This window comes from Anopheles merus, chromosome 2L, assembly GCF_017562075.2.
Source record: "Anopheles merus strain MAF chromosome 2L, AmerM5.1, whole genome shotgun sequence".
Taxonomy (NCBI): domain Eukaryota; kingdom Metazoa; phylum Arthropoda; class Insecta; order Diptera; family Culicidae; genus Anopheles; species Anopheles merus.
In genome coordinates this window covers 94,111-109,278 of record NC_054083.1, presented here as the reverse complement: position 1 = coordinate 109,278, position 15,168 = coordinate 94,111, and the positions used below count along the sequence as shown (strand labels likewise).

General features: G+C 38.7%; 1 protein-coding gene across 1 annotated transcript; it reads left to right on the top strand.

Annotated features, from left to right (window-relative positions):
* Nucleotides 1-297: 297 nt before the first annotated feature.
* LOC121591727 (U4/U6 small nuclear ribonucleoprotein Prp3) lies at nt 298-15,137 on the top strand. The gene is made up of 2 exons (XM_041912586.1): nt 298-1,676; nt 14,323-15,137. Exons 1-2 carry the CDS (start codon nt 779-781, stop codon nt 15,072-15,074), a joined length of 1,650 nt encoding a protein of 549 aa, XP_041768520.1. The 5' UTR covers nt 298-778; the 3' UTR covers nt 15,075-15,137.
* Nucleotides 15,138-15,168: the final 31 nt, after the last annotated feature.

Here is a 15,168-nt window from a genome sequence, read left to right as displayed (position 1 = left end):
GAATAATTGTTAAATCCATCGTTATTTATTCAAAAAATATTTCAGAAGTGATTAATCGATTGGTTTAAGGTGAATGCTTAGTAAAACCTGTAAATTTTGTATTTTTTATTTCTATTTGACATTTCTTGGACCATTATCCGTGGAAATCGATTAACCGGCATCCGCCCGATCCCGAGCTGCCCGAATAATCGACGTTCTACTGTAGCTCTGTTTGCAAAATTGAGCTACTTTTTGTAGCGCGAGAGGTTGTTGCGCGCGACGTTTTCGCTTAATGTCTATTTGAACGGTAATAAACCCACTTTGGTATCAACATTGCCAGTTGAGCACAATTGACGCCGCGCCCCTGTACAGGTTATTTTTAATACTGATCGGTATTGATAGAAACAATAAGAATCTAACAAAGAATTTTTTCGTGACCTTCACTATGCCCAACTTAATCGGTTATAACTTTTGTGGTGTTTGATTGTGGTTAGATAAAATCGTCTACAAGGTCATCGGTTCGATTATTTCCAGCGATATACATACGCTGATAGAAAATCTTTTAACCATTATTAATAAGCGTTAAGCAGCTCGAATGTGTGACTAAAAACAGGATTTGATCGATGACATACGAAATAATGAACCGCACTCGGCTGTAAAAGATATCTTCGCTTCATCAATAGGAGACGCTGAAAAACGTTTGCAGAATTCCCAGTAATTTTCTATTAAAAAAAAAGTGTGGTGGCCAACCAACGAATGCAATCAATTCATCTGTTTTAGTTGAAGGAACCAACAAATTATGTCGGAAATCATCAGTGGAAGTAATGTTTCTGCCAACCACATTAAAAGAATGATGCAAAATGCGCAGCGAGAAATCGAGGAACGTAAACGAAAACTAGAAAACATTACTTTGAATAAATATCCAGATGCTTCTACTTCTTCCGATGCTGCTGCTACAGCAGTTAATGCCAAAGCTTCAGCCGTAGTGACAAAATCTGCTGATGGTCCTATTGAAAAAAAGACACGCGATGTGTCCGGATCTGTAACAGGAACATCGGACATAGAAAGATCAAAAAAAATTGCCCAGCTTCAAGAACAAATTCGGGCCAAACTTTCTGGAACATTAGTCAATGTTTTACCCTTACAGTCTGCTACTGACAAACCGAAGCCGCTTATACTAGATGCTGAGGGCCGCACTGTAGATGACAGTGGTCGTACAATTGTTGTACCCCAACTTACCCCTACGCTAAAGGCTAATATCCGTGCCAAAAAACGAGAAAATTCTAGAAATCAGCAATTTGTAGAACGTGCGTTTACCAATGAATCAAATGAGACACACTTTCATGATGATCGTATTACATTAAAACCAGCAGGGCGAACCAAGCGTTCATTACGATTTCATGAACCTGGAAAATTTCAACAGCTTGCTGAAAGATTACGAATGAAGATACAATTAGAGAAATTGCAGAACGAGATTTCGCAAATAGCGCGCAAAACTGGAATCAGTTCAGCTACAAAACTTGCTTTGATTGCTCCTAAATCGGACACTTACTTAAATGATGTACCCCAAATGGAATGGTGGGATTCTGTCATATTGATGGATGATTTGAATACTCTGAACGCACAGGGAAGTATTGCGATTAGAGAATCTTCGATAACTAATCTCATCGAACATCCGACGCAAATGCGACCGCCAAGTAAGTATTAGTAAGATGCATCGATTTGATTGTGGCTGTACCAAGTTAGAAACACATTCATAATATAAGTTAGAAACAATTATTTATCTATTTAAGTTAAGTTAGAAACATATAATATCTAATTTTTGGCGATTGTCCTATATTCTTTCGGTACAACGTTTAGCCTAATGGCAGGCCCCATTGCCCCATATGCCGTTTCCCGTATGATGTACTCTACTCGCATGAATAGCAGCAGTGCGAAAGGTGTTATTTTATGTCATGACGTAACTCCATTTATGTCTACACCAGATAAATCAAATTCATTTGATTGATGTGTCATTTTATTCTGATTATCTTTTTGCGGACCGCAATATGGAATTAGCATAACTAATATCTAATCCGACATTCGCGTTACACGGATTTTTGCGTACATCGAATATCGAGTTTCTTAGCCAAAATATAATTATGCGTGGGACATGCCAAGTTCTTAAATAAAAGATCTTCATTCCCTCACTTTATTTATCAAGTCCGTTGCGGGTGATTTCTTAATCTAAACTGAAACCTAGCTGGCCCTATTGCTTATGCTTAGCTGAAGCCGGGATGTGTTCAAAATTGTGATTTGCCAAATAATGGTTAAAAATAACTTAGCATCGCACAATTGAGATCTCAGATATGACCTCGGTTAAAAAATATTTGCTTAAACTGACAATAACGGATTACAGTCTGTTCCCGAGTTACGCGGTTTCTACGTTCCCGACGAATCCGCGTAACTCGAATATCCGCGTAAGACGAATTTCACGTGTTTTGACTAAAATACTATTGATTACTCGGAGTTTTTTTAAATTTATTGTAGTACTTTTATACACTTTATCATTTATTTGTTATGATTCGTGCAGAAAATTCTAATATTTCTGGCTTTTTCAATTTGTTTCAATTTGTTAGCAAAAATGCAATTTATACCGAATTTGAAGCAAATTGTACTTATTTGACATTTAATCTGTCAAATTTAGAAAACCGCGTATCTTCGAATCCACCTAAGTCGAGAACCGTGAAACTCGGGAACAGACTGTACAGGGGTTTCGAGGATTGTACTGACATGTAGGAGAAAGCGGGGCAAAATGGCACTAGGGTAACTGTACCAGTTTTCGGCACGCTAGTGCAGCAGTTTCACAAAAACTGCTCACAAATAAACATTTTTTATTATTTTTCATGAAAGTGATGTTATTCTGGTTGATAAACTATCATAATATGTTACACTATTTTTTATTTGCCGGTTCAAAACCCTTTTTCATAAATATTCGTAAAAATGCAAACATTGCTTTTGCTCCTATTTTCGGCAGTTTGTTCCTATTTTCGGCAGGTTGTGTTCCTATTTTCGGCAGCGCGAATACGGGTCAGAAAATGTTATTTTCTATGTAAATATGTACAAAAAAATGTTTAAAGCAATTTTACACTCTTACTTTCCTAATACTGATGTTAAAAAGCACTTTAATTAATAATTTTATGTTGCTTATTTTGGCCCGTTTTGACAGCCATTTTGATGCGACGTTTAAACAGAGCAGCCATTGACAGTTTGATGGTTATAGCGTACGGTGCGAATTGGCTTACAAATATTTATTTTTCTCTTAAGTTAGTGCATTGTTTGTCGTAAAATTGGTGATATTTGGTAAAGGAAAGGTCATATTATGTGTCGATATACGCATTGTAGTGTTCTGATCAATTTTTAAAGAAATATTCAGCCAAATCCAAGGTGTGTTATTATTCCGAGTTTCGGCAGGAGCCCACAACATTGAGCTGTCAAAAATGAACATTTACTGTGTACCTATTTTCGGCAGCATTTAAAGTGAAAAATAACCTGTTTATCGTGATTTTAAAATTCCGAACAAGTTAGAATAAATTAAATAAGCATAAAATCTTTAATATACACCACTTTTTCATTGTTTTACTGTTCTGATTCTCTCAATCACAAAACCTGCCGAACGATTGGCTGACAGCAAAGCTGCCGAAAAAAAGCACAATTTATTTGATATTTTGAAAAATACGCAATTAAATGGTGTGAAACTTCGTATGTGAATATCAAATAATTACACTTTCACTACAAAATTGTGTTTTGTGAATTTTTTTACCACATTTGTGCAGAATTTCACGTTTTTAGCTACCCTGCCGAAAATAGGCACACTGCCGAAAACTGGTACAGTTACCCTATAAAGGATATTGCACTGCATCTTTATGGGTGAATCACTTTGAAACTGTCACTGGCAACCAAAAAACCATCATATTCCAGGCAACCGGGCTGCCCGGGTTGCCAACGTCTCTGGGAACTTATATTAACTTTTACATGCGTAATCCAATTACGATGCAATATTCTGATGAAAATTAAATAAACTAAAGCGCCTACCGTAACTATATGGACAGTCGTTTTCGTGTTTTTTTTAAACAAAAAAGAGTATTAAACAGTTGAAACTACTTTCTTAACTCTTTTAAAATATTTTAATTAAGCAAATATACATTCATTCATTTTTTTAAATTGTTTTTTCGGTAAAATGAAACGAATAATTGGGTGTTTCCAATACACTGCTGTACACAAAGGTTATACGTTATCGGGAAGGGGTCCCGCGGTCTTGAGGTAAAGTGTGAATCCCTGTAAAACTCCTGAAAAAGTTATAATTACACTTTTAAAATCGTTTAAAAATGTATTGCCTTGAAACTTTCCTAAAATATATTAATTGTATTTTTGGACGGTTTTAAATGTATTACACCTGTTTCCAGCTACGTTTGAATCGCAAACCGCCTGCTTCGAATCGCATGCTACTACGATCAAATGCGTGCATCCACGGTTGAATCACGTGCCAGTACGGTCGAATCGCGTTCCCCTACGGTCGAATCGTATGTCACTACGATTGCCACACAAAACATGCGTCGTGTATTTGCGGCCTAACGCGTAACAGGAAAGTAAAAAAAACTTCTGTATTGTCGTACGGTTGAACAAAAATGAGCCCGCCGCACTCGGTTTCTTTCCATACCTCCCTTTTACTGCTTTCGATACTTTCGCTTTATCCTACTACGTGTCCTATCTTCGTTTTATCCGAGTGTGGTGTTTTATTCGTAATATTTAAAATGTTACGCATGTCTTAAAAATTACCAACTAAATCGGTAATATTTGTAAGAGTTTCGGCTGTATTTTCGATGTCCTGTAACAAATTTTACGAAAAAGCTATCATTTTCAATATCTCTCTATACAGCGTTACTTTTCCACTTTATAGTGAGACGATGTTGGTTAGAGAGTTGATGTTAGGTGCGGATAGCTTGGGTGATTTTTGTACCGTGTTGGTTTTTTTGCACACTTGTCACCGACTTAGCGATTCATCAATGTAGTCGTTGGACGAAAAACGACAAGGATGTTTTCATCAAACGAACTGACGAATATTGCCCATACTTACAGTCAGTCCAAAAAGTATTCGTTTAGCTGAATATTTTTCAGAAAAAGGCGAATTATGGCCGCAATACGTATGGGGCGATAAAAGTAATGATGTGGTTTGATAAAGGGACCATCAATACACACGTTTTGCTAAAACATAAGCATTGAAATAGTGCAATAGCACCCAAAATACATAAAAAACTAAAAAAAGTCGTTTGATGGGCGCGCAAAAAGTATTCGTCCATCTAGCTTTTTAATTATTTACGCTGGACAAACACTACGTACACGTGAATTAAATGTATTATAATCAATATACTGGTGACTTCCTTCTAAATTAATGCATTTCTGTTGTTTCAATTGCACTTCAGTCAGAGAGGCACTAAAGGTGGGGAAGTTAAATGATTGGAACAGGATGGCGAAAATCTTATCTTTAACTTATGCATAACCTATCCTACCCATTTTTGAAGGTTACAAAATGTGTGGGGGGCCTCATTACTTCATTTGATCAGAGTTTGGCCATTTTTCTGACACTAATTGAGTGACTAACTGCCGTGTAAGCAGCAATTCTTGACCGTTAATCTAACGAAAGAAGCGGTTTAATGTTCAAAAAATCCAATATAACCCAGGATTCAGTGCATTTTATGATAGCCAACAAGATCAGGAAAACAGATGGGTCACATTTGGTTGATGGGTCATGCTACATTTCATCGTAGCTGGTTATGTAATAGCTTGAATGAGTGAGTTGTTACAAACATGTTTTGTTTGAATAATACGATACACAGAATGTGGCCAAATCTGGTAAGGAGCATCAAATAATTCAGGAATTTATTTCAAATTAGGCTCTACTAACATATTAAAACAAGTTTAAATCGCCAAGTCATACGGCCGACGTCTACCATAGCGAAAACAGTCTACTAAGATGCAGCAGCAAAATCTCGTGTAACGGTTGCACCATGATGTTATGATACTAGGACTCATTGAGGTAAGCTGAGCTAAAAAAATAATTCAAAATGATAGGAGACGAGGTGGGGAAACATATTAATGCAATTTTTTAAGTACTTTGAGTGCCAGTTCTGAGAAATTTTACTTAAAATGTATCACATGTTCCAAGAACAGTCGCGCTGGAGAACATACAGCGCATTGTCATTTGCCCGGAACACCAAACCAGTTGAAATCAAACTGATAAAAATGATTTAGTAGACTCTCAATATGATATCAGTTGCCATTTTTTCAATGGAACTTGGCCACGTATTCCGGAAATGCAACATTTCTACCAGAGAATAATTGGAACAAGTCTTGTTGGATGAGTGGATAAAAAATACGCCTTTTTAAAGGTTCAAATGAGTTCTTGCGTTGTGCAAGTAGTCATCAATAGTCATAAATGCAATAAGAAACAAGATAAGGACATTTTTTTAATCCATAACCTTTGTTTTCATACGCATATTACGTCAAAAGTCTGATGGACGAATACTTTTTGCGCGTCCATCAAACGACTTTTTTTAGTTTTTTATGTATTTTGGGTGCTATTGCACTATTTAAATGCTTATTGTTGTGTCCGCACAAAACAGGCATAATAGACGGTGGTGTACGGCACAAACAGAATATATGTTTTATTCCTTTCTTTGGTATGTGTACAATAAACACGGGTAATAAATAATAAACACAACACACGCAGTGCGGGGAGAAGACGACTGGTCCTGCTCGCGCCGCGATCCTCACTGAGGACGTCACAGGATGACAGCCCTGCTGTCAACAGTGAGCCCTCAGGATGAGGCAGCGGTCTGTCCACAACATCTCCCCGTTTTAATTAGGCCGGTACGGCTTAAGCCGACGCAGCGGTTTTAATGCAATTAAAACCGGCGTGGCAAGCGTACGGCTCAAGTGGCACTGTGTAAAACGGGGGAGAGTGCTGACCGGCCTCCATGCCAAACGCTCAAATGGGAAGAGCGTTGCGGGCTGCAACAGGGGGCAGTCGATGTGCTGCGCTCGCTCGTTCCGTTGCAGCCACTGTGGTGTTGTTGATCATGGTGCAACAGTAGCGGATAATCCTGCCGCTATCAATGGCTGTTGCACCGGACGCCGATGATGATGAGACAGCTCTCCCGGATGCTGCTGCCGATGGGGCGTCACTGTGCGGTTGAGCAGGGGGCGGCCGTGGTGCCGCGCGCTTCGACCGCTCAGCCGGAACCGCTGCACAGGGGCGACCGTGTTGTCGCTGCCGGTGAACTGCTGTGCAGGGCGCGCAGGATGATGGTGATGATGATGACGATGCTAGTGCACAGCGGGCGACCGTGATGCCGCGCACGACGACTGTGCACTCGGGACACATTTGATGGTGCTGCACAGGGGCGACAGTGGTGTCGCCGTCGAGATGCACCTGTGCAGCTGGAGCGCCGGCGATGAAGATGCACAGGGGGCAGCCGATATGCCTCAGCACTGTGCCTGCTAACCGGGCTCCGCGATGATGCTGGTGCAGAAGGGCGGCTGTGGTGCCGCGACGCCGATGCTGCACCAGTGTGTGTCCCATGACGCTGCAGCGGGCGGCGGTGATGCCGTGTGACGACGGTCCAAGGCGGAATGTCCCCTCGCCTTGTCCGGTATAGCGCTGCAGCGGAGTGAGGATCCCTTCGGGGCTTTGCGCAAGCCCCGAGCGTGCCCATCCTGCGCGATGGCGGTTGCGCGATGGTGGTCTCCGTGTTGCGTCGGTTCGTTGTAGGATCCCCCCCTACGCGAGGAGGATCCCATCCTCGTCGCCACTGTTGTGTCCGCACAAAACAGGCATAATAGACGGTGGTGTACGGCACAAACAGAATATATGTTTTATTCCTTTCTTTGGTATGGGTACAATAAACACGGGTAATAAATAATAAACACAACACACGCAGTGCGGGGAGAGGACGACTGGTTCTGCTCGCGCCGCGATCCTCACTGAGGACGTCACAGGATGACAGCCCTGCTGTCAACAGTGAGCCCTCAGGATGAGGCAGCGGTCTGTCCACAACACTTATGTTTTAGCAAAACGTGTGTATTGATGGTCCCTTTATCAAACCTCATCATTACTTTTATCGCCCCATACGTATTGCAGCTATAATTCGCCTTTTTCTACAAAATATTCAGCTAGACGAATACTTTTTGGACTGACTGTATGTGGAGTTATGTAATATTTATGAATTAATCTAAGTAGCATAAATATAAAATAGGTAAAGGTAAGCTTAACATTAATTCCAGCAGCTTTCGTGGTATGTTTGTACGAGTAACCAGTGAATCGGCTGCTGCAAGCTGTCAAGGACCACAAAGCGCTGCGACTCATAGATCAGCACCTGCGCGAAATGACGCCGCAGAAGACGTTGACGATGTTTCTAACTATGCCACAGTTAGCTGACTTTGTGCAGATACGGCCAGACCTGCTACAATCTGCCTTATCTGCTGACGAAATATATCCCCTGGTGGACGCTACTCGTACGACATAACAACATGCCCCATACGTAGGACTGACTATCCTGCTATGGTAACAATAAGTCACTTGAAAGCCAAGTTTACTTCACTAGTGGTTACTTACAGGCCTTGACCAACAACGGTTATTGTGCCAACGAACGAAGAAGAAGAAGAAGGACCAGAGCACTCTTATGCTATTGATGGACAACATATTAGCAAACCATGTAGCTACCGCAGCAGTGGATAGCTACGGTTTGACAGAATAATCTATCCTTGATGAACCTGATGGCACCGGGAAGCCGTTTTTACACAAAACTATTATTGCGTACACGCGACGGCAATCGAAAATTGCAATTGCAGTGACTTTGAGTAGAATTGCTGCTCTGCTGCTGCCAGGGGTATGTACGCTACAATCTACATTCAAGCTATCGCTCAACCTGGACGCTAATATATTACTATAGTTCCTGTAACATGTAAGTCAGCACAGGCTGAATTGATGCAACAGGCATCACTGATCGTATGGAACGAGACATCCATGAGCAGCATTATGCTCTAGAACAGGGGTCTCCCAAATGTCGCGCGACATGCATGCTTGAAATCGATGCTTGTTAACATTTTATTTCAAGCATCGTGATTGACCAAGCTGAGCACACTTCCGCTCATTCTCAATGCCGCGTTTTTGGTTAATCCTCACTCCCACCCTTTCTTTCCTTCTCCTCAACGGGCACACCATTCCCGCGAGCGTTGCCCGACCAAAAAATTCCAGGAAATTCCGACAGTAAGTGTGCAGTTTTTTCACAAAGCTATTCGGGAATATTTGAATTCTTGATGGTGCGTGCTGGGCGAACAAATCATTAGCTGCTTGATCCACCGATGGTGCGTGCTGTTGGAAGAGAAACACTTGCTGTTTGATGCGTTTGCCTTAGGAATGAAAGATAAATCGAGCATTAGAATGGTGAACAAAACTAGCACTATTTAAAACTTACCGATCTCGAAGATATTTTAAGTTAAATAAACGGCGACTCTGTATGCCTGATCCATCTGCTTTGATCTGTTATCAGGAGCTTTGGTAATGAAATAGCTAGGTGTGATGGAAAATAATAGAAGAATAAACAAACATTAAAAGCAGTACAATTGTTAGAACACAAACATCATTTGGAAGATTCTTTTTCTTGTGAATGTACTTACCCGTAGATCATGTAACAAAACAAACTGCATTTACGCCTGGGTTGATGCAATTTTTTAAGTACTTTGAGTGCCAGTTCTGAGAAATTTTACTTAAAATGTATCACATGTTCCAAGAACAGTCGCGCTGGAGAACATACAGCGCATTGTCATTTGCCCGGAACACCAAACCAGTTGAAATCAAACTGATAAAAATGATTTAGTAGACTCTCAATATGATATATATATATATATATATATATATATATATATATATATATATATATATATATATATATATATATATATATATATATATATATATATATATATATATATTTCCTCCTCCTTCCTGCAATTCGTCGGTTTAGCTATGTATACTCTATGTTTGATTTCAACCTTGCCTTATCCTCTTTCCGATCCCGCATTAGAACCCTCAATAATCCCGAGCTGCCTTAGTTCTTAAATTTTAATTTATAATTTTTAATTTTTAATATAATTATAATTTAATTTATAATTTTTAATTTAGGCGCCCGTAAATGTTTTGGAGGAAGTGCAGACGAATACGATACTCCATTGCAATGGGCCTAGAGTATTACTCTTTGCACATATTCTTACCGGCATTACAAATACTTATCTAATACATGTAAATACCACATTACTAATTCAGCCAGTCCTTATTTAGGCTCATAAACTACGTAAAAAATTCACGACTAAACTCTACAAGCAGACGGCAAGCGGCGACTTTGTAGCGGTCTAAGAGAACATCGATGGTGAAGATGGTGGTGGGAGGAAAAAAATATCGGGCTAGGATTACATTCCTTAACTATGCATGTAACAGCAGCAAATATTTAGATTCTGCTAAAAAATCGTTTTTAAACTTTTTGTGTCGCTTTTGTTTGATCGGATCAGTTTTGAACCGTTGTTCACAAAATTGATAAGGTTCTCATGGCAGTTTCAAAATAATTTTTCAAAATCTTTTTATACACTTTGGTTTGTATTTTTTATATTTAAAAAAATATTTTGATAATTACTCTTATAAAACTTATAAAATCTTAAAATTAGTTATAAAAAAAACACTTTTTAAAAATCTTCCAAAAATGTATGTCTTGAAAACCTTTCTAGAATATGTTATTTACATTTTTGAATGATTTTTAAATGCGTTATTTAGCTCATAAAACTTGTTTTTCGAAGTGTCTTTATAGTTATTGTACGACTTCGTTAATGTTGTAAATATTACTGTTCCCTGTCGGATCACACTCGGCCTATATCGTGCCAACAGCCTGTAAAGGCCGACATGTCCGCGTAGGACGTTTTTTTGTAAAAAATAAAAAGAAGAAGATGACTGAAGAAATTTTAGTAAAAAACTTAAAGAATTGAAGCTTGAATAAATCGGCTTGTAGTGTCCGGAACCGTTACGTCAATCGACTACACTAATATATACAGTGCCTACCACAACTATATGGACAGTCGTTTTTCGCGATTTGAGGAAAATCCATAAGAGATAGATAAAAAGCAGTGCATGTATGAGTTGTGCAGAATACTATTTTACATCTTTGTATATTTTTTCAAATTTTTTACACGTTTTCACACCGTAGGTCGGCATGTCCGCATAGGACGTTACGCCCAATTTTTCTTACTGTGTGTTTAGAACTACAAAAGTGTTTGTTTTTTTTCGTTTTAGTAGGCTTGTTATGTTTGAAACTTTACTTTTTTAATTTACACTTATAAAAGCATTACACGTTTATAAATAGTAACAAAAACACAATATGACACAATGCACAATACACGTTAAAATATATATGTGTGGGCCATGCACCAGTCGCACCGAGCACCCCTGCCGATCGGCTCACTTACACACACTCGGCACACACTAAGCCTCGCACGCGTAGTGTGTGCGACAGTATGCGTGACCAACTGCTGACCTCTAGAATGGTGACCGGTGGCAGCGCAACTGCCACTTCAAGTCTAGATCGGCACGGCTGCTCACTAAAAAGTGTTGTTTTGTGTAATATTAAAAATGCTGTAAAATTATGTTTTGTATCGACAAAATCGATCGTTGTGGATATAAATGAAAAAAAATATTAAAAAAACACATGAAAAATGAGGTGCATTATAACTTTTCTACTTACTTACTTATCCGGCACTTTTCTACAGTGGCTTAATTAATACCTTTATTTCAGTGAAAATATTTGATACATATCTTTAGGAATGTAGTAAACAAAATCAAATGGGAATGATTATGAAACACAAGCACTATAGCCCTGACACACAACATTTCTACTACAATCAATCATCACGCCTCGCCCGGGAATGGTGTAAGCAGGCCTTTAATAAATAAGAATTTTTAGAAGAATAAGTGAACAATCGCGAACGTTTCGGATATGATTTTGCGTGGGTTGAATATGTCCTATGAATATGAATATATGGCCGATATGTTTGAATTTCCAAAGTGCAAGAGAAAGTGTATTCATTATGTTGCCCTATTTATAATTTTTCTATGATTGCCACTCACGCGAGTGGCAACTCACCCGCTACTCATCATTTCCTACCGTGCTCATTCTCACTTGACGAAACTCACTTTCGTCAAGTTATCTTTTGACATCCAAGCGAAGCGTCAACAATAAGAATACAGGCGTCCCCCGAGTTACGACCCCCTCGAGTTACGACGATTCGCAGATACGACGATTTTGATTTTGACAGTTAAAAGTTGTCATTTGACAAGAAAATGATGTATTTTTTTGAATTGCTGGGCTGATAATCGTTATACACACATTTCCAAAGATTCCACAATTACCCTATCTTGAATATCTATATTGTGAACGGCTTTTAAAATATAATTATTACATTATCGAACATTATTATAAATAAAATACACAATATCATAAATTCCAACTCTTCAAATTCGGTTATAAACTTAGTATTCATAGATATTCGACATACGACTTTTTCGACTTACGCCTTGCTTTGGGACATTTTTTCGGTCCCAAATACAGTCGTATCTCGGGGGACACCTGTAATAAATATAAAATTATTATGTTCAAAATTGTAATGAGTACAACAGTTTGAGATGAAGTTGCTGGAGGATAAGCTTAAGACATGGCCTCATAAAGTGTAAATATGGCATATTCAAGGTGTAAAATTCTATAAGGCGTTAACAATTACCTTTTTAGCCTGATCAGTGAAGTAGATCAGACCGATGCCTACGCGCATGCTTTTTTAATTAAAACGATGATAAGAATCAAGTAACAACGCACATACAACCTTTCCGCTTGATGTTAAAATAGCAAGTCTTTATTAACAATGAAAAATGTCGTATATTCTATTTTACTTTACAGGTTTATCAGATTTTCCGGGGTACGATTTACGCTATCTTTTCGTGGATCGCTTGTCCCTCTTCTTTTCCGCGAGGACCGAGGATGTGAATTTTCGCCCGCCTTATCCTTTGTTTCAGCCGGTCTCATGGTACAGTCGTCAACTCGTACGACTTAACAACATGCCCGTCATGGGTTCAAGCCCCAAATAGACCGTGCCGCCATACGTAGGACTGACTATCCTGCTATGGGGGGAAATCAATTAGTCACTGAAAGCCAACCCCACAAGTGTGTTGGCAGGCCTTGACCGGCATCGGTTGTTGAGCCAAAGAAAAAAAAATCCTTTGTTTCGCATGGAGTTTCTTTTTACCGCGATCCTTTTTGCCTGCTTGTCTTGTTTTATTGATTTACCCTTTTCTAACGTTCGTCGTGTGCGGGCGTGGGTTGTTTATGTTATTTGATGAATGTGTGCATGGATCGCTTTCGTGCCTAGCCCGTTGTTTTATTGCACCGAGTTGTGCGTATGCAGCTCGCGTTATGCTTATTTCGTATGGCGATCCTCGAAAGCATATTATTTATTTAGAATAGTAATAATGATCCCTGAGTAGAATAATTTGCGCTAATCTGAACTGTTGATTATTCTGTGTCATACTGTTGCAGGTTTGTTCAGCTACGTTTGTTATAGGAAACTGAACTTATTTACGCACGTTCGTACAGCGTTTTCCGTCTATGTTTTATTATTTTGGCTAATTCCAAAAAGACGGCTCGCGATGTATGTTGATTTTACGTAATCTAGTCTTATCTTTAGAAACGTTAATCTTAACAAAGGATAAATAAGAGGAGGGAGTTTTTTAAGGTAAACCTATGATTTAAAACAATCACTTCCCCTTATCCGGAATGAATGAAAAATCGGTCGGGTATTTCATTATTAACCAAATGTTCACATCATTATATCTTGATGAAACCGACAAGAGAAGGGAAAGAGAAGGGAAAAAGAGGATATAGGGGTTAAAAGGGCAGAAAAATCATACCCTGAACTATAAACTACCGTTGTGGTAAATTTGGCTCAAACTATCGTTTTAGTTATTGCGTGATGCAAAACTACAGACAAAAACGATACAAAAGACCCTATCATTTTTATTTATAAGTTTTTTTCAGCATTTCATAGGTTATTTTGTCTATTCCTTTGTCTGTATTCTTTTTAGTGTTCATAAAATCTTTCCAGATTTTATGCAAATGCGAATGACGCGCTGTCGTCTAAAAACACTTTAAAACATAAATTTGCGGTTTGTACTTTCAAGGATTCTTATAAGTTTTTATTTTTTTTTTATTTCAGATGAAACATCGCGTACCGTATATCTTCCAGTGTTTCTTACAAATAAAGAAAGACGCAAATTGCGACGACAGAATCGTCGTGAAACTTGGAAGGAAGAGCAGGAAAAAATTCGTCTAGGACTTGAAGCTCCTCCAGAACCAAAATTAAGAATTTCCAATTTAATGCGTGTGTTGGGAACAGAGGCAGTACAAGACCCAACTAAAATTGAGACTCATGTACGTGAACAAATGGTAAAGCGTCAAAAAATACATGAAGAAGCAAATGCAGCACGTAAATTAACTGATGATCAACGACGAGAGAAAAAAATTCGTAAAATGAAAGAAGACACAACATTAGGGGTACATATTGCTGTATATCGTATTCGAGATTTGCAGGACCAGCAAAGCAAAAAGTTTAAGATCGAAACAAATGCAAAACAATTATTCTTGACCGGCGCCTGTGTACTTTTTCGCGATTGTTCTGTAGTTGTAGTGGAGGGTGGTCCAAAACAACAAAAAAAATATCGTAGGCTTATGCTCCATCGTATAAAATGGGAAGAAGATTTAGTGAAAAATGCTGATGACAAAGAGATTCCCAATTCATGCGTGCTTGTATGGGAAGGAATGAATCAGCGTAGACATTTTGGAGAATTTAAGTATAAATCGTTCTCATTAGAAAAAAGTGCAAGAGATTTCTTCCAGAAACATCACGTTGAGCATTATTGGGATTTGGCTTACTCTGGGGCTGTTTTAGAAGCTTCTGAAGACATATAATCAGGTTTTACAATACAAGGCAACAAATCATAATTAAATAAACTATTTGAAGGTGTATAAAAATCTCGTGTTGTGGTGTTGTTTTCATTATGGT